Source organism: Ranitomeya imitator, chromosome 2 (genome assembly GCF_032444005.1).
Source record: "Ranitomeya imitator isolate aRanImi1 chromosome 2, aRanImi1.pri, whole genome shotgun sequence".
Classification (NCBI taxonomy): domain Eukaryota; kingdom Metazoa; phylum Chordata; class Amphibia; order Anura; family Dendrobatidae; genus Ranitomeya; species Ranitomeya imitator.
The window spans coordinates 376,246,713-376,265,764 of NC_091283.1; the positions used below are offsets into that span (position 1 = coordinate 376,246,713).

The 19,052-nt window shown below is 49.1% G+C and overlaps 1 protein-coding gene across 1 annotated transcript in view; it reads left to right on the top strand.

Moving 5' to 3' along the window:
* The window catches only part of LOC138666614 (uncharacterized), a 139,892-nt gene that overhangs the window by 109,479 nt on the left and 11,361 nt on the right, over positions 1-19,052 (top strand). The window contains exon 21 of the mRNA XM_069754810.1: positions 15,227-15,804. Coding sequence (XP_069610911.1) covers positions 15,227-15,804 — 578 coding nt within the window. The remainder of the gene's footprint in view (positions 1-15,226; positions 15,805-19,052) is intronic.

A 19,052-nucleotide genomic window follows, 5' to 3' on the forward strand; every position in this document is an offset into this window, starting at 1 on the left:
CTGAAAAGAAAATGTGAGTACCAGCATCTGATGTCCATGCGGTTAGGCTGATCTGGTCTTTTCATGCAGCACACCCTGACAAACCCTGCCTTTTATAAGGGGGGTACTGTCACAGCTTTACCATGACAGAGAGGGACAAGAAGACTACATCATCTGATTTCATGTACTCCTGCACTGATTAGAAGCACTTCTTCATATTAAACAATGCAGGCTTCGCTTAGCAGTGCTGGGGTTACACTGTTCAGCTTAGAGTCTCTGATGCCTTCTTGCTTGGATGATCTCAGCTGTTAAGTATTAGCCACTCCTCTTTCCTATGTATACTCACTCTCTGGTAATCTGGATAACCAGTGTTAGTTTTGTACTTCCTAGTGTGGAGCGGAAGAGCCGGTAGAAGCATTTGGAGTGTTCATCTGAGACTGTTGCTTGGTGTTTTGGCTGTGTGCAAATCCTAATCCTCTGCTATTTGGTTTTCCTTCCTTTTCTCCCTGGTGTACCTTTCTGTCTGTGAGTGCATACTTGTATGTTTAGTATTTAATTTATCCCGGTATGTCCTCCCTTCTTATCTGGTTTGTGTGTATATACATACGCTATTAAGGTACCGTCACACTTTAGCGACGCTGCAGCGATACCGACAACGATCCGGATCGCTGCAGCGTCGCTGTTTGGTCGCTGGGGAGCTGTCACACAGACAGCTCTCCAGCGACCAACGATCCCGAGGTCCCCGGTAACCAGGGTAAACATCGGGTAACTAAGCGCAGGGCCGCGCTTAGTAACCCGATGTTTACCCTGGTTACCAGCGTAAAAAAACAAACAGTACATACTTACATTCAGCTGTCTGTCCCTTGCCGTCTGGTTCCTGCACTGACTGCTGGCCGTAAAGTGAAAGCAGAGCACAGCCACAGCGGTGACTCACCGCTGTGTGACTCACCGCTGTGCTGTGCTTTCACTTTACGGCCAGCAGTCAGTGCAGGAGCAGACGGCAAGGGACAGACAGCTGAATGTAAGTATGTACTGTTTGTTTTTTTACGCTGGTAACCAGGGTAAACATCGGGTTACTAAGCGCGGCCCTGCGCTTAGTTACCCGATGTTTACCCTGGTTACCAGCGAAGACATCGCTGAATCGGCGTCACACACGCCGATTCAGCGATGTCAGCGGGACCTCAACGATCAAAAAATGGCCCAGGCCATTCCGACACGACCAGCGATCTCACAGCAGGGGCCTGATCGCTGGTACGTGTCACACATAGCGAGATCGCTACTGAGATCGCTGTTGCGTCACAAAACTCAGCGATCTCGCTAGCGATCTCGCTGTGTGTGACGGGGGCTTTACTCTCCACTTCACTGTGGGGGGGACAGATATAGGGCTGATTCAGTAGTCCACCAAGGTATGTAACCCCGGCGTCTTCACCGTTGGAAGTAATCTGGGGAGCAGAGATCGTGATAAGCTGTTCACTGAAGGTAGACAATTGTGATGCACTTGATCTGGATGAGTGCTTTGAGTACTTAGCGGACCTGGATTTGCGAGATGACACATCTGACATCTGCACGATTTTTGCTTTCTTTTTATTCATGATGTCGTGCACAGTGCAGAATTGTGTTGTTGAAAGCTCTGAAGTTCCTTTAGAGACTCTGGCATTTTTAGTCTCACCAAGACAGAGGTACTGTATATTTCTCACAAGTGTCCTTGACAGACTGATATGCTGAGTACAATCATTCCAGGGCTCCCTCTGGTGGTAACTCATGAGCACAAGTATACATAAGACAGTCACTTTATTCTGCACCCTTTCCCATAGGGAAGTTACAGTGGAAAGTAATTCACATCTGGCAATTTCTAGATTCTTTGGCTGTGTGCACACGATGCAGATTTGGTGCAGAATTTTCTGCATAAAATCTGCACTAAATCTGCATCTCCTGGCAGAATCCGCAGGTGCGTTTTTTATGCGTTTTTTGTGCAGATTTTACCAATGGATTTCTATAATGGAGGGGTGCAGAAACGCTGCAGAACTGCACAAAAGAAGTGACATGCACTTCTTTGAAATCTGCACCATGTGCACAGCTTTTTTTTTTCACATTGATTTACATTATACTGTAATCACTGCAGTTCTGCAGCGTTTCTGCTGCAGAAAAATCTGCTGCATTTCTGCACTAAATCTGCATCGCGTGCACATACCCTTTGACCTTCCATGTAGGTTTAGTCAAGCGTTTGGATCTTTCACTGAAGGCTGCATGAGATCCTATGTCTTTTTTTTTTCTGGCTGTTGTAAATCAGGCAGAGAATTAGAGATACTGTATTTGCCATTATACACAGGAATGCAATGGTGGGGACTGTTCTGTTCCTAGCTGCAGAGGAGCTCACATACAATGTTGCAGTTTATAAGCAGCACAGGCAGTGTCTGCACTATGTAAGCTGCTTAGGCTACTTTCACACTGGCGTTTTTTGCCAGACGTCGCAATGCGTCGTTTATGGCAAAAAACGCATCCTGCAAAGTTGTTTGCCCAGCCACGTAGTATATTGGCCAGTCACGTAGTATATTGCCCAGCTACGTAGTATATTGCCCAGCCACGTATGTCACAGGTTAAAAAATAAAAAATAAACATATACTCACCTTCCGAGGGCCCCTTGTAGTTCGGTCACATGACCGTGAAGTCATGGCAGGTCCTTCTCGCGCAGGATCTGTGGTGACGTCGCGGTCACATGACCATGACGTCATGGCAGGTCGTTCTCGCGCAGGACCTATGATGATGTCGCAGTCACATGACCATGACGTCATGGCAGGTCCTTCTCGTGCAGGCGCGCAGGGCCTGTGATGACGTCGCGGTCACATGACCGTGACGTCATGGCAGGTCCTTCTCCCATACCATCCTTGCCACCGGAGACTACCGCTTGCATGGAGCGGTCACCGGAGCATAGCCAGGAGCGGGAAAGGCAGCGGAAGGTGAGTATATAATGATTTTTTATTTTTTTAATTATTTTTAACATTAGATGTTTTTACTATTGGCGCTGCATAGGCAGCATCAATAGTAAAAACTTGGTCACACAGGGTTAATAGCGGCGGTAACGGAGTGAGATACCCGCGGCATAACGCGGTCCGTTACCGCTGGCATTAATCCTGTGTGAGCGGTGACTGCGGGGAGTATGGAGCGGGTGCCGATTGCAGGGGAGTAGGGAGGGACTAATCGGACTGTGGCAGCTGGCGAGACCAATCAGCGACTTGGATTCCATGACAGACAGAGGCAGCGACCAATGAATATCCGTTACAGAAAGAAGGACAGACAGAAAGACGGAAGTGACCCTTAGACAATTATATAGTAGACAGGAAAAAAGATGGGATGGATCGATGAATAATATATGAGTAATAATAATATTCATAAACTCACAGTGCTGCCATGTACAAAATCCATACCAGATAGGGGTTTATTAGATAAATACAAAAATACTTTATTTTAAAAAAAATTATATAAATAATAGATGGTTGCCCGATTCTAACGCATCGGGTATTCTGGAGTATGTATGTATGTATATAGCAGCCACATAGTACATAGCACAGGCCACGTAGTATATAGGAGCCACGTAGTATATAGCAGCCACACAGTATATAACACAGCCACATAGTATATAACACAGCCCACGTAATGTATAGCACAGACCACGCAGTATATAACACAGGCCATGCAGTATATAACACAGCCCACGCAGTATATAACAGCCCACGTAATATATAACACAGTCCACGCAGTATATAACAGCCCATGCAGTATATAACACAGCCCACGCAGTATATAACACAGCTCACGCAGTATATAACACAGCCCATGCAGTATATAGCACAGCCCACGCAGTATATAGCACAGCCCATGCAGTATATAACACAGCCCATGCAGTATATAGCACAGCCCATGCAGTATATAACACAGCCACGCAGTATATAACACAGGCCACGTAGTATATAACAGGGCACGCAGTGTATAACACAGCCCACGTAGTATATAACACAGGCCACGTAGTATATAAAACTGCCCACATAGTATATAACAGCCACGCAGTATATAACACAGCCCACTTAATATATAGCACAGCAAATGCAGTATATAACACAGCCCACGCAGTATATAACACAGCTCACGCAGTATATAACACAGCCCATGCAGTATATATCACAGCCCACGCAGTATATAGCACAGCCCACGCAGTATACAGCACAGCCCATGCAGTATATAACACAGCCCATGCAGTATATAACACAGCCACGCAGTATATAGCACAGCCCATGCAGTATATAACACAGCTACGCAGTATATAACACAGGCCACGTAGTATATAACAGGGCACGCAGTATATAACACAGCCCATGCAGTATATAACACAGCCCACACAGTATATAACACTGCCCACGTAGTATATAACACTTCCCACATAGTATATAGCAGCCACGCAGTATATAACACAGCCCACACAGTATATAACACTGCCCACGTAGTATATAGCAGCCATGCAGTATATAACACAGCTCACGTAGTATATAGCAGTGTGGGCACCATAGCCCACACTATATAATTATAAAATAAAAAATAGTTATATACTCACCCTCCCGCGTCCAACGAAGCTGACCGATGTGCGCGCGGCTGCTGCCAGCTTCCATTCCCAGAGATGCAATGCGAAATTACCCAGAAGACTTAGCGGTCAACCGCTAAGACCGCTAAGTCTTCTGGGTAATTTCGCAATGCATCTCTGGGAACGGAAGCTGGCGGCAGCCACAGACGGAAGGTGAGAATAGCAGGTTTTGGGTTTTTTTAATTATTTTTAACATTACATCTTTTTACTATTAATGCTGCACAGGCAGCATCAATAGTAAAAAGGTTGGTCACACAGGGTTAATAGCAGCGTTAACGGAGTGCGTTACACCGCGGCATAATGCGGCCCGTTAACGCTGCCATTAACCCTGTGTGAGCGCTGACTGGAGGGGAGTATGGAGCGGGCGCCAGGCACTGACTGGACCGCAGTAGGGAGGGACTAATAATCGGCCGGGCTGTGCCTAGCGGCCGCGACCAATTAGCTACGCGGGATTTCCGTGACAGACAGACAGACGGAAGTACCCCTTAGACAATTATATATATAGATATAAATTCATAAAAAGTGCAGGGTGAGACAAGAAGTAACAGCTAAAGCTCAATGTGGATAGGTGGTAAAACACCACATTGGTAGAAAACACATATGTCCTGAAGATACAACTGCAATATATCATGCAATAGAGCAGTTGCTGCTATAATTGACATGCAGAGAGGGCCATATCGGGAAAATAAGTGGACTTAATGGTCGATCAGGGAATCCTCAGAGCATCTAAGTCACTAATAAACATAAATAAGTCCCAAGTAGAAGGATAATAATTGACCTACGTTGATAATGGTTCTAAATTCATACCTTGAGACATGATGATAAGAGAGAGCAGGCATGCTAACAGGACAGGAGAGAGCGCTTTTCACCGCCTTGGCTTCGTCAGTAAGCTGCTGTCTTCACAATTAGCTTTATAGATGTTCATTTCTCTGGATTGTAAGCTGTATACTGTTCTTGGTGGCAGGCCACTCTTTCCACTATTCTGATTCTTCAAGGCAGTATGAGACTCTAAATCCTTAAGGTACCTTCACACATAACGATTTCGTTAACGATATCATTGCTTTTTGTGACGTAGCAACGATATCGTTAACGAAATCGTTATGCGTGACAGCGACCAACGATCAGGCCCCTGCTGGGAGATCGTTGGCTGCTGGGAATGATCAGGACCTTTTTTTGGTCGCTGATCACCCGCTGTCATCGCTGAATCGGCGTGTGTGACGCCGATCCAGCGATGTGTTCACTGGTAACCAGGGTAAATATCTGGTTACTAAGCACAGGGCCACGCTTAGTAACCCGATATTTACCCTGGTTACCATTGTAAAAGTTAAAAAAAAAAAAAACAGTACATACTCACATTCCGATGTCTGTCACGTCCCCCGGCGTCAGCTTCCCGCACTGACTGTGTCAGCGCCGGCCGTAAAGCAGAGCACAGCGGTGACGTCACACCTCGTACACACACAGCTCCGCTCCTACACCTCGTACACACGACTCCTCTCCGTACACCTCGTACACACACAGCTCCGTACACCTCGTACACACGGCTCCGCTCCGTACACCTCGTACACACGGCTCCGCTCCTACACCTCGTACACACACGACTCCGCTCCGTGCACCTCGTACACACACAGCTCCGCTCCTACACCTCGTACACACACGACTCCGCTCCGTACACCTCGTACACACACAGCTCCGCTCCGTACACCTCGTACACGCACGGCTCCGCTCCGTACACCTCGTACACGCACGGCTCAGCTCCGTACACGCACGGCTCAGCTCCGTACACCTCGTACACGCACGGCTCAGCTCCGTACACCTCGTACACGCACGGCTCAGCTCCGTACACCTCGTACACGCACGGCTCAGCTCCGTACACCTCGTACACGCACGGCTCAGCTCCGTACAACTCGTACACGCACGGCTCAGCTCCGTACACCTCGTACACACACAGCTCCGCTCCTACACCTCGTACACATGGCTCCGCTCCGTACACCTCGTACACACACAGCTCTGCTCCTACACCTCGTACACACGACTCCCCTCCGTGCACCTAGTACACACACGACTCCGCTCCGTGCACCTCGTACACACACAGCTCCGCTCCTACACCTCGTACACATGACTCCCCTCCGTACACCTCGTACACACACAGCTCCGCTCCGTACACCTCGTACACACGACTCCCCTCCGTACACCTCGAACACACACAGCTCCGCTCCGTACACATGGCTCCGCTCCGTACACCTCGTACACACACAGCTTCGCTCCTACACCTCGTACACACGACTCCCCTCCGTACACCTCGTACACATGGCTCCGCTCCGTACACCTCGTACACACACAGCTCGGCTCCTACACCTCGTACACACGACTCCCCTCCGTACACCTCGTACACACACAGCTCAGCTCCGTACACCTCGTACACACGGCTCCGCTCCGTACACCTCGTACACGCACGGCTCAGCTCCGTACACCTCGTACACGCACGGCTCAGCTCCTTACACCTCGTACACGCACGGCTCAGCTCCGTACACCTCGTACACGCACGGCTCAGCTCCGTACACCTCGTACACACACCGCTCAGCTTTGTACACACACGGCTCAGCTCCGTACACCTCGTACACATACGGCTCAGCTCCGTACACCTCGTACACACACGGCTCAGCTCCGTACACCTCGTACACACGGCTCAGCTCCGTACACCTCGTACACATACGGCTCAGCTCCGTACACCTCGTACACGCACGGCTCAGCTCCGTACACCTCGTACACGCACGGCTCAGCTCCGTACACCTCGTACACGCACGGCTCAGCTCCGTACACCTCGTACACGCACGGCTCAGCTCCGTACACCTCGTACACGCACGGCTCAGCTCCGTACACCTCATACACACAGCTCAGCTCCGTACACCTCATACACACGGCTCCGCTCCAACACCTCATACACACACACGACTCCGCTCCGTGCACCTCGTACACACACGACTCCGCTCCGTGCACCTGGTACACACACAGCTCCGCTCCTACACCTCGTACACACGACTCCCCTCCGTACACCTCGTACACACACAGCTCAGCTCCGTACACCTCGTACACACGGCTCCGCTCCGTACACCTCGTACACGCACGGCTCAGCTCCGTACACCTCGTACACGCACGGCTCAGCTCCGTACACCTCGTACACGCACGGCTCAGCTCCGTACACCTCGTACACGCACGGCTCAGCTCCGTACACCTCGTACACACACCGCTCAGCTCCGTACACACACGGCTCAGCTCCGTACACCTCGTACACATACGGCTCAGCTCCGTACACCTCGTACACACACGGCTCAGCTCCGTACACCTCGTACACACACGGCTCAGCTCCGTACACCTCGTACACACGGCTCAGCTCCGTACACATATGGCTCAGCTCCGTACACCTCGTACACACAGCTCAGCTCCGTACACCTCATACACACACACGACTCCGCTCCGTGCACCTCGTACACACACAGCTCCGCTCCTACACCTCGTACACATGACTCCCCTCCGTACACCTCGTACACACGGCTCCGCTCCGTACACCTCGTACACACACGGCTCCTCTCCGTACACCTTGTACACACGACTCCCCTCTGTACACCTCGTACACACGGCTCCGCTCCGTACACCTCGTACACACACGGCTCCTCTCCGTACACCTTGTACACACGACTCCCCTCTGTACACCTCGTACACACGGCTCCGCTCCGTACACCTCGTACACACACGGCTCCGCTACATCCACACTGTAAACCCCTCCTGACCCCACACAGAAACTTCCCCTCATCCAGCACCATGACAACCAGCACAGCAGAGTCCTGCATACACTGAGGCCCCTGATCATGTGACCCCTGACTCCTCCCCACCTGTGACCTCATCACAGGTCCTGTGTGCACAGAACAGCCATATATGTGGTGTGCGGCTCTGCAGGTGGAGGTAGGTGCTGGAGATTCCCCATTACTAAGAGCTATAACGCTTTCTCCCCTCTCCTCTGATAGATAAATACGACCCAACTATGAAGAACCGGAAGTCAGGAAACACATATTGCTCCCATAGTATAGCGCCCCTGTCAGACACACAGTATAATGTCCCCACAGTGCCGCCATCCCCCCACACAGTATAATGTCCCCACAGTGCCGCCATCCCCCCACACAGTATAATATCCCCACAGTGCCTCCATCCCCCCACACACAGTATAATGTCTCCACAGTGCCTCCATCCCCCCACACACAGTATAATGTCCCCACAGTGCCGCCATCCCCCCACACAGTATAATGTCCCCACAGTGCCGCCATCCCCCCACACAGTATAATGTCCCCACAGTGCCTCCATCCCCCCACACACAGTATAATGTCTCCACAGTGCCTCCATCCCCCCATACACAGTATCATGTCCCCACAGTGCCGCCATCCCCCCACACAGTATATTGTCCCCACAGTGCCGGCATCCCCCCACACAGTATAATGTCCCCACAGTGCCTCCATCCCCCCACACACAGTATAATGTCCCCACAGTGCCGCCATCCCCCCCATACACAGTATCATGTCCCCACAGTGCCGGCATCCCCCCACACAGTATAATGTCACCACAGTGCCGCCATCCCCCCACACCGTATAATGTCCCCACAGTGCCGCCATCCCCCCACACAGTATAATGTCCCCACAGTGCCACCATCCCCCCACACAGTATAATGTCCCCACAGTGCCACCATACCCCCACACACAGTATAATGTCCCCACAGTGCCGCCATCCCCCACACAGTATAATGTCCCCACAGTGCCGCCATCCCCCCACACAGTATAATGTCCCCACAGTGCCACCATACCCCCACACACAGTATAATGTCCCCACAGTGCCGCCATCCCCCCACACAGTATAATGTCCCCACAGTACCGCCATCCCCCATACACACAGTATAATGTTCACACAGTGCCGCCACCCCCCCACACAAAGTATAGTAAACATTTATAGGAAAGAGAACATAGTTTTTAATAAGAGGGTAAATGAGTAGGAAGAAAGTGAAAGATTTTACCTATAAATAATAGGGAGAAAAAGACAAGTTTACAGGATAATACCTTAAAATTGCTTAGCGATAAACTATGATAGAGCTTAATCATCATTAGTGCTTATTTTACTGTATAAATAGACTATGGGGTACTCACTATGTGATAATGTTGGTGCCCTGAAGAAAAATAAGTTCAATCAAGAATAGCAAACTTCGGAACTCAAAAATATTCAGACATGTGAATACAGATATAGTTCATCAACGTTTTGGCATATTGTTGCCTTTTTCAAGATATATCTGTGAGGCATGGGGTCATCTGGTGAAAGGGAGCTCTGTCCATTCTTGCCTATTCCTGAATTAATGGTTTTTGTTCATTCTGCCTCCCAAAAATCGGAATAGAAAGCGATCCAAAAATGTCATGTATCTGAAAATGGTGCAAATGAAAAACATCAATTCGTCCGGCAAAAAATAAGCCCTCACATGACTCTGTGGGCCAAAATATGGAAAAATTATAGCTCTCAAAATATGGGGATGCAATAATCTAGTTTTTGCAATAAAAAGCATCTTTTATTGTGTGACAGCAGCCAAACATAAAAACTCGCTATAAATCTGGTATCACTGTAATTGCACCTACCCAAAAATAAAGTTGCCTAATCACTTATGCCACACGAGGAACGGCAAAGAAAAATAAATAAAACCAATTCTTCACATGCTGTTGATTTTTTCATTCTGCCTCCCAAAGATCGTAGTAAGGCTCAGCGCACATTTATTCTGCGCTGAACGCTTGCATCGGGGTTTCTGTGTAAATCTCTGAAATACATGATTCAGACAGAACCCCCGGCAGAAGATTCCCTCTAATGAGGCAGATGGAGGCACTGTGGATGCCGTCTGACCTGTGATACGGTAGTGTCCGTCTTTTAATGGTTGCATAAAAGTGCCATCGGCCACAGTTTTGTGTACTAATGAAAAAAAAAGGACACCACTGAACAGAGGCCAGACGGAGTCATTATAGTGAATGGATCCCTCGGGGGTTTCATCTGAATCACGTCACTCTGAAATTTAGATGGAAACCCCAAAGTAAGAGCGTCGGATAAATGTGATCCCAAACATAAAATGTTCCCAATAAAAGCCTCAAGTCACAAAAAAAGCAAGTCCCCACTTAGGTCCATCATCTGTTAACAGAAATATAGGGGCCTTCCACGTTACTGGTAGTACAAAGACTCTGGAAAAGCAAAATGGCTCCTCATCCTCCAAAACAAATATAGCAAATTTGTCACTCTCAAATCCAAATGCCTTCCTTTTGAGCCCCACAGTGTACCTAAACCACATATATCATCCACATGTTTGGCATTTCTGAAGCGATGAGAGCCCGCCTAACTTACGGGTGCATGTCTCCAGAAGCACGGGCTGGGCATAATGTACTGTTGGCTACAACATACTGGTCACTACAACGGCAGTTTGCAATTTTCAGTCGGCAACATTCATTGCTGATTGTTTCTGGAAAACACCTGTGGAGTCAAAATTGGCATAACATCTGTAGATAAATTCCCAAAGGGGTATAATTTCCAAAATGGGATCACTTGAGGGGTGATTCTGCTCTTATAACAATAGTGGCCTCTGTATATGGAGTCCTCAAACTATTCTAGGAAAATCTGCGGTCCAGGAGACAAATGGCATTACATTCTTCCCGAGTCTCTCCATATGGCTAAGTAGTACTGTACATCCACATATGGGATATTGCCAAGTTTAGCAGAAATTATGGGACGTATTATGGTGCCATTTTTACCCACTTCTTGTGTGAAAATGTAAAATCTGGGGCTAAAACAAAATGTTGGTATCAATATGATGACTGCACCCTTAGATGAATTAATTGAGATGTATAGTTTGTAAAATGGGGTCACTTATGGGGGTTCTGTTGTTCTGGCATTTCATGGGCTTCCCCAGTGGGTCATGGCACCTGCAATCTATAACAGTAAAATGTGGCGCTCCTTGCCTTCTGAGCTTTGCGCTGTCCCTGAAAAATATTTTTTTTTATTACATGTAAGGTATTTGCGTACTCAGGAAAAAATTGACCTCAGTTTGTTTTAAAACATTTTCCTATTAGCCTTTACAAAAGTTAAAAACTTGGGGCTAAAACAACATTTTATTGGTAAAAATGTAATTTATTCTTTCTTCACCACTCAATGGTATAAAATTCTGTGAGGCACATGTGGGGTCAGTATGATCACTGCACCCCTAGATGAATTCATTGGGGAGTGTAGTTTGTAAAATGAGTTCACATATAGGGGGTTTCTGTTGTTCTGGCACCTCAGGGCTCTGCCAATGTGACATGGCACCCTCAAACCATTCCAGCAAAATCTGAACTCCAATATGGCGCCTGTTCCTTTCTGAGCTTTGTACTGTGCCTCAAAAGTAGTATCCCCCCTCATATGGGGTATCAGCGTTCTCAGGAGAAATTGCACAACAAATTGTAGGGTGTAGTTTCGCCTGTTACCCTTCTGAAAATGCAATATTTGTGGCCAAAATAACATTTTTGTGGGGAAAATTTGATGTTATTATTTTCACGACTCAACTTTATCAACGTCTGTGGAGCACCTGGGGCGTTTAAGGTGCTCACCACACATCTAAATACATTCCCTGAGGCATATAGTTTCCAAAATGGTGTCACTTGTGGGGGATTTCGAGGGTTTAGGCACATCCGGGGCTCTCTAAATGGGACATTAGGTCCGCTAATTATTCCAACAAATTTAACATTAAAAAAGTCAAATGAAGCTCCTTCCCTACCGTGCTCCCAAACTGTGGTTTATCCATCATATGTGGTATCGGCATGATCGGCAGAAATTACACAACAAATTTTGGGGTCCATTTTTTCCTGTTACGCTTGTAACTTTTTCTGTGGAAAAAAAGTAACCCCTTTACCCCCCAAGGGTGGTTTGCATGTTAATGACCAGGCCAGTTTTTACAATTCTGACTATTATCCCTTTATGAGGTTATAACTCTGGAATGCTTCAACGCATCCCGGTGATTCTGACAATGTTTTCTCATGACATTGTACTTCATCATAGTGGTAACATTTATTTATTTGATATGACTTGGGTTTATTTGTGAAAAAATGGAAATTTGGCGAAAATTTAGAAAATTTCGCAATTTTCAATCTTTGAATTTTCATGCCGTTAAATCACAGAGATATGTCACACAAAATACTTAATAAGTAACATTTCCCACATGTCTACTTTACATCGGCACAATTTTGTAACCAAAATTTTTTTTTTTCGTTAGGAAGTTATAAGGGTTAAAATTTGACCAGCGATTTTTCATTTTTACAACACCATTTTTTTAGGGACCACATCACATTTGAAGTCACTTTCTGGGGTCTATATGATAGAAAATACCCAAAAGTGACTCCATTCTAAAAACCGCACCCCTCAAGGTGCTCAAAACCACATTCAAGAAATTTATTAACCCTTCAGGTGCTTCACAGGAATTTTTGGAATGTTTAAATAAAAAGGAACATTTAACTTTTTTTCACAAAAAATTTAATTCAGATCCAATTTGATTTATTTTACCAAGGGTAACAGGAGAAATTGGACCCCAAAAGTTGTTGTACAATTTGTCCTGAGTACGCCGATACCGCATATGTGGGCGTAAACCACTGTTTGGGCGCATGGCAGAACTCGGAAGCGAAGGAGCGCCGTTTTGAAATGCAGACTTTGATTGAATGGTCTGTGGGCGTCACGTTGCGTTTGGTGAGCCCCTGATGTACCTAAACAGTGGAAACCCCCCATGAGTGACCCCATATTGGAAACTAGACACTCCAAGGAACTTATCTAGATGTGTTGTGAGAACTTTGAAGCCCCAAGTGTTTCAATAAAGTTTATAACGCAGAGCAGTGAAAATAAAAATCTTTTTTTTTCCCACAAAAAATATTTTTTAGCCCCAAATTTTTATTTTCTCCTTCGCCTCATTGGGGGACACAGGACTGTGGGTGTATGCTTCTGCCGCCAGGAGGCTGACACTAAGTAAACGTGAAAAAAAGTTAGCTCCTCCTCCATCGTATACACCCTGACACTGGCTACCAGAGACTCCAGTTTATGCTTAGTGTCTCAAAGAGGCACACCTCTGGGTCCTGGATTCTTTGGACCCGATTTTCAACATCTTTGGATTGATGGGGCGACGGACTTTTTTGAGGGTCCGATCTCCCCAAACCATCAACGGGCAAGTACGTGCGATTTTCTCCACGTATCCTTTCCCGCTACGTGGGATCCTTCACCGGACTTGGCCCTGACCACCCTGAGGTAGCTAGACTCCAGGCTGTACAGGTGCCCGTAGATGTCCGTGTGTTCCCCCCTGATTCCTACACCCCTGCTCGGCGATGTTAGCTGGGGTGGTGGACGGTCCCTCTCCTTATCCTGGGGATAATGGAGATAGGGTTCCTGCACCGTCATTTGTTTCCCCCTCACTGGAGTGCGGTGTGACAAGGGGGGCTCCTGGCTCATTACCTGCTGCTGCGTCCTCTGGGAGTGCGGTGCCTTTTTTGTTCTGCTGAGGTGGCTGCGGCTGTACGGGCCTCCGGCGCCGTTTCCTTCTCGGGCGGTGTGAGGATGCGGCCGGCGTTGCAGCATGAGGATGCGGCCGGCGCTGCAGCGTGAGGATGCGGCCGGCGCTGCAGCGCGAGGATGCGGCCAGCACTGCGGTGTTAGCAACGGCCGGCGCTGCGGCGGTATGATGCGGCGGCGCCGCTATCCCCCCAGAGGCTTCAGGCCCTGCCTGGCCTCCTGCGGGTGTGGGGCAGTTTGCTGGAGCCCGGACTTCCGACCAGCAGACCACACTGTGAGGCCCCGCCCCCTCCGGCGCGTCAATTCCGGTTTTCCTCTCTCAGAATCGTGATGAGAGGGGGAAAAATTGAGGCCCCGGCTTCGGGCCTGCTACAGGCCGCATCGTTGATTGGCGGTCCCTCCCCCCTGAGGCCTGCTGTGGATATAAGACAGCTCATTTTGGCTCCGCATCGTGCATTCAGGATCCATCGCTGTACTCGTGGGGACACAGGACTGGGGTAAGTGCTTCTCCCTCCAGCTGGCTGAAGCATTCTTTTTTTCCCAGTCTCTGGCCCTGGGTATAGCTTTTCGGATCACTATGTCTAGAAGGGTGAGAACTCACACGTTTCTTTTTACCGGTTGTGTAGCTTGTCGTGCCCCTTTTCCGCACGTCCAAAGTAATCGCCTCTGCGAGGCCTGTGACTCTGAACGCGCCCAGGAGCCCCCCCCCCCCTGCCAGCTCTCCAGCAATCTCTCCGGCTCCGAGCCCTCAAGTAGATGCTGGGGCTGCTCCGCCGGAATGGGTCACGTCCTTGTCGCAATCCATGGCGTCCCTTACTGAAGCAATCAAATCTCTGCAGACCCCGGCAGTCAGGGCCGGTAGTCCATCTGTCTCGGAGAGGGCCTCGGGGTCTCAGGAGCCTTCGGCCTGCAGGGGCCGCGCTCACACTAGACAGACGCATGGAAAACGGATTCGCACAGCGTCACCCAGGCACTCAGGTGCTTCCGCATCCTGCAGTTCCGTATCTCGTTCTCCTTCTCCTCCTGCAGAAAGCGGGGAAGTTGAGACTGACTACGAGTCAGAAGGGTCCCTTAATTTTGAGAATCCTGGGTTTCAGGAGTCGGTAGATAGCCTGATTGAGGCTGTCAATCAGTCTTTGGGGATAGAGGACGAGCTCGCCTCATCCTCAGATCATAAGGTCTCTTTTAAGCGGGCTAAACGGGCACATAGGGTGTTTTCCTCTCACCCTGAGTTTGAGGACCTGATTCGACGCAACCGGGAGCACCCGGACAAGCGCTTTTCGGGGCAAAGGGCCCTGAAGGCTAGGTATCCCTTTGCTACTGATCTTTGTAGTAAATGGGCAGAAAATCCTTCTGCAGATCCTCCAGTGTCCCATTTAGCCTCTAACACGTTGCTATCTCTCCCTAATGGCTCGTCGATTAAGGACCCTACAGATCGTCTTATAGAGAGCTTGGCTCGTTCCGTCTTTGAGGCCTCAAGTTCGGCACTTTTCCCTTCCTTTGCGGCAACTTGGGTTGCCAAGGCTATGATATCTTGGTCAGAGTCGTTAACAAAGGCTCTTCAAGAAGGTAATTTGTCAGCGGAATTGGCGGAAATGTCATCTCAGGTAGCACTTGCTGGTAGCTATCTGATTAACGCATCCCTAGATGCAGCAGATTGTGCTTCTTTGGCTGCGGCTAATGCCATTGCTATCAGAAGGGCTTTATGGTTAAGATCATGGCGGGCTGACTCTACCTCTAAAAAATCGCTTACAACCCTACCGTATCAGGGTGGTCGTTTGTTCGGAGAGAAGCTGGATCAGCTTATTTCTGACTCTACCGGAGGGAAGAGTAAGTTTCTTCCTCAGCAGAGGTCTAGACAGCCTTTTCGTCGCCAATTTCAGGCCCGTTTTAGAACCTTTCGCAATGTTAGATGGGCCCCAGCATCAGGCTCTCCTGCGCAGGGTCGACCCAATCAGGACCGAGACGGTCGGATCTCTTATACGGCCAGCCAGGGGGGAAGAATGCGTCCCCAGTCTACTAGATCCAGAGGATCTAGGACTCAAAGATTTTCGGCTAAGTGACTGGAGGCCTCCTCTGTGTGCCTCCAACAGAGTAGGCGGACGTCTACTTTTATTTCGCCAGGTCTGGCTTCAGGTAATCCACGACCGGTGGGTTGGAGAGCTCGTATCATCAGGGTACAAAATAGAGCTGGTTCGGCTGCCTCCTCCCCGGTTCTTCCCATCCCGTCTTCCCAGGTCCGAGTATCTCCGTCAAAGCCTGTTCAATTCCGTAGAGTCCCTTCAGGGCTTTTATTCCAATCTTTTTGTAGTACCCAAAAAGGACGGAGCAGTGAGGCCTATCCTAGATCTCAAGCTTTTAAACAGGTTTGTCCGCGTTCGTCACTTTCGGATGGAGTCTCTCTGGTCAGTCATCGCCTCTCTGGAAAAGGGAGAGTTTTTGGCCTCAGTAGACATTCAGGATGCTTATCTACATATTCCCATCTTTCCACCTCATCAAAGATTTCTCCGGTTTGCCTTAAACAATCTACACTTCCAGTTCACGGCATTACCCTTCGGGCTGGCTTCCGCTCCCAGGGTGTTCACAAAAGTCATGTCAACTGTGGTGTCCATTCTGGACTCCCGAGGTATAGTTGTCTTGCCTAGACACCTGCTGATCAAGGGGCCAACTTTTCAATCTTGCAGGAAAAATGTCGGCATCACTCTGGACACCCTTTCTCGTCTAGGCTGGCTGGTAAATTTAAGGAAGTTATCCCTACAGCCGTCTCGGAAGATCTCATTTCTAGGCATGATCGTCGACACCTCTCAAGCCCTATCAATCCTTCCCCAGGACAAGGTCCTAGCCCTTCGGCAGGAAGTGAGGAATCTTCAACAACCGTACTCTCATACGATCCGGTCCGGCATGAGGGTGTTAGGAAAGATGGTTGCAACTATAGAGGCGGTTCCGTTTGCGCAGCTTCATCTTCGACCCCTCCAACAAGCAATCCTAGCAGTGTGGAACAGAAATCCTCTCTCTCTCAACCGCAGATTTCGGTTGTCTCTCCAGGTCAGGCAAGCCCTCTCTTGGTGGCTAATCAGCTCATCTCTACTCAGGGGGAAGCCCTTTCCCCCAACCAATTGGCTAGTGGTTACCACAGATGACAGTCTCCTGGGTTGGGGAGCGGTGTTTTTTCACCACAGAGCTCAGGGGCGCTGGTCTCCTCGGGAATCAGATCTCCCCATCAATATCTTAGAGATTCGAGCAGTTCGGCTAGCCTTGCTACATTTCCACCATCTTCTGGCGGGTCGCCCTGTCCGAATTCAATCGGACAACGCCACAGCGGTAGGCTACATAAATCACCAGGGGGGCACCCGCAGCAAGGCAGCCATGCAGGAGGTAAAACAAATTCTACTCTGGGCAGAGAGAAATCACTCTGTGATCTCAGCAGTCCACATTCTGGGCGAAGAAAACTGGGCGGCAGATTTCCTAAGCCGTCAGGGTCTAGCTTCCGGGGAATGGTCTCCATCCCGAGGTATTTTTGCAGATATGCCATCTTTGGGGGACTCCGGACGTGGATCTAATGGCGTCCAAGGTGAATGCCAAGGTGCCCAGATTTGTCTCTCGGTACCGAGACTCACAGGCAATCGCCGTGGATGCGCTGGTACTATCTTGGAACCAATTTCATCTCTCTTATCTGTTCCCTCCTCTGGCACTGCTCCCGAGGGTAATCAAGAAGATCAAATCAGAGAGAGTACCTGCTATCCTGATCGCCCCGGATTGGCCACAACGGACCTGGTATGCAGACCTGGTACAACTTCTCGTCGGGGTTCCATGGCGGTTCCCCGATCGGCCGGATCTTCTATATCAAGGGCTGATCTACCACCAGAACTCAGGGGTCCTACGTTTGATGGCCTGGCCGTTGAATCTTGGGTTTTAACTCAGGCAGGGTTCTCTCAAGAAGTAGCAGATACCATGATCGGTGCACGTAAGTCTGTTTCGGCCAGGATTTACTATCACACTTGGAAGGTTTTCCTTTCTTGGTGTAGAGAGCGCGGGCTGCCTCCTCTGCGTTTTTCCGTTCCAAACATTCTAGCCTTCCTTCAAGCAGGCCTGGATTCTGGGCTTGCTCCAAGTACTCTTAAAAGGCAGATTTCGGCTTTATCAGTCCTTTTTCAGCGCAGGATTGCTACTAATCGTCAGGTCAGGACTTTTTTCCAGAGAGTCGCTCATAAGGTCCCTCCTTATAAGACTCCTTTGGAACCTTGGGACCTTAATTTGGTCTTAAGGGCTTTACAGGACGCTCCTTTTGAGCCTCTTCAAGATGTTTCCTTGATGTTTCTTTCTTGGAAAGTCGTATTTTTAGTGGCCATAACGTCTATAAGGCGGGTATCAGAGCTGGCAGCCCTTTCCTGTCGTATCCCCTTTTTGCGTTTTCACCAGGAAAAGGTAGTGCTCAGACCAGCACCGTCCTTTTTGCCGAAGGTTGTTTCCTCATTCCACATCAATGAGGATATTGTTCTGCCCTCTTTTTGTCCGGCACCTACGCATCGTGTAGAAAAAGCTCTCCATACGTTGGATCTGGTGAGGGCACTGAGGAGGTACGTTTCCCGAACGGCTCCTTTTCGCCATACAGATGCTCTGTTTGTCCTTCCGGAGGGTCGCAGGAAGGGATGCGCGGCTTCAAAATCTACCTTGGCCAGGTGGATAAGGGCGACCATTCAGGAGGCCTATCGCACCAGGGGCGTGATGGTTCCGGCCGGAATCAAGGCTCATTCGACTAGAGCAGTTGGGGCTTCCTGGGCCATTCGGCACCAGGCCTCAGCAGAACAGGTTTGCAAGGCGGCGACCTGGTCTAGTCTGCATACGTTTGTCAAAC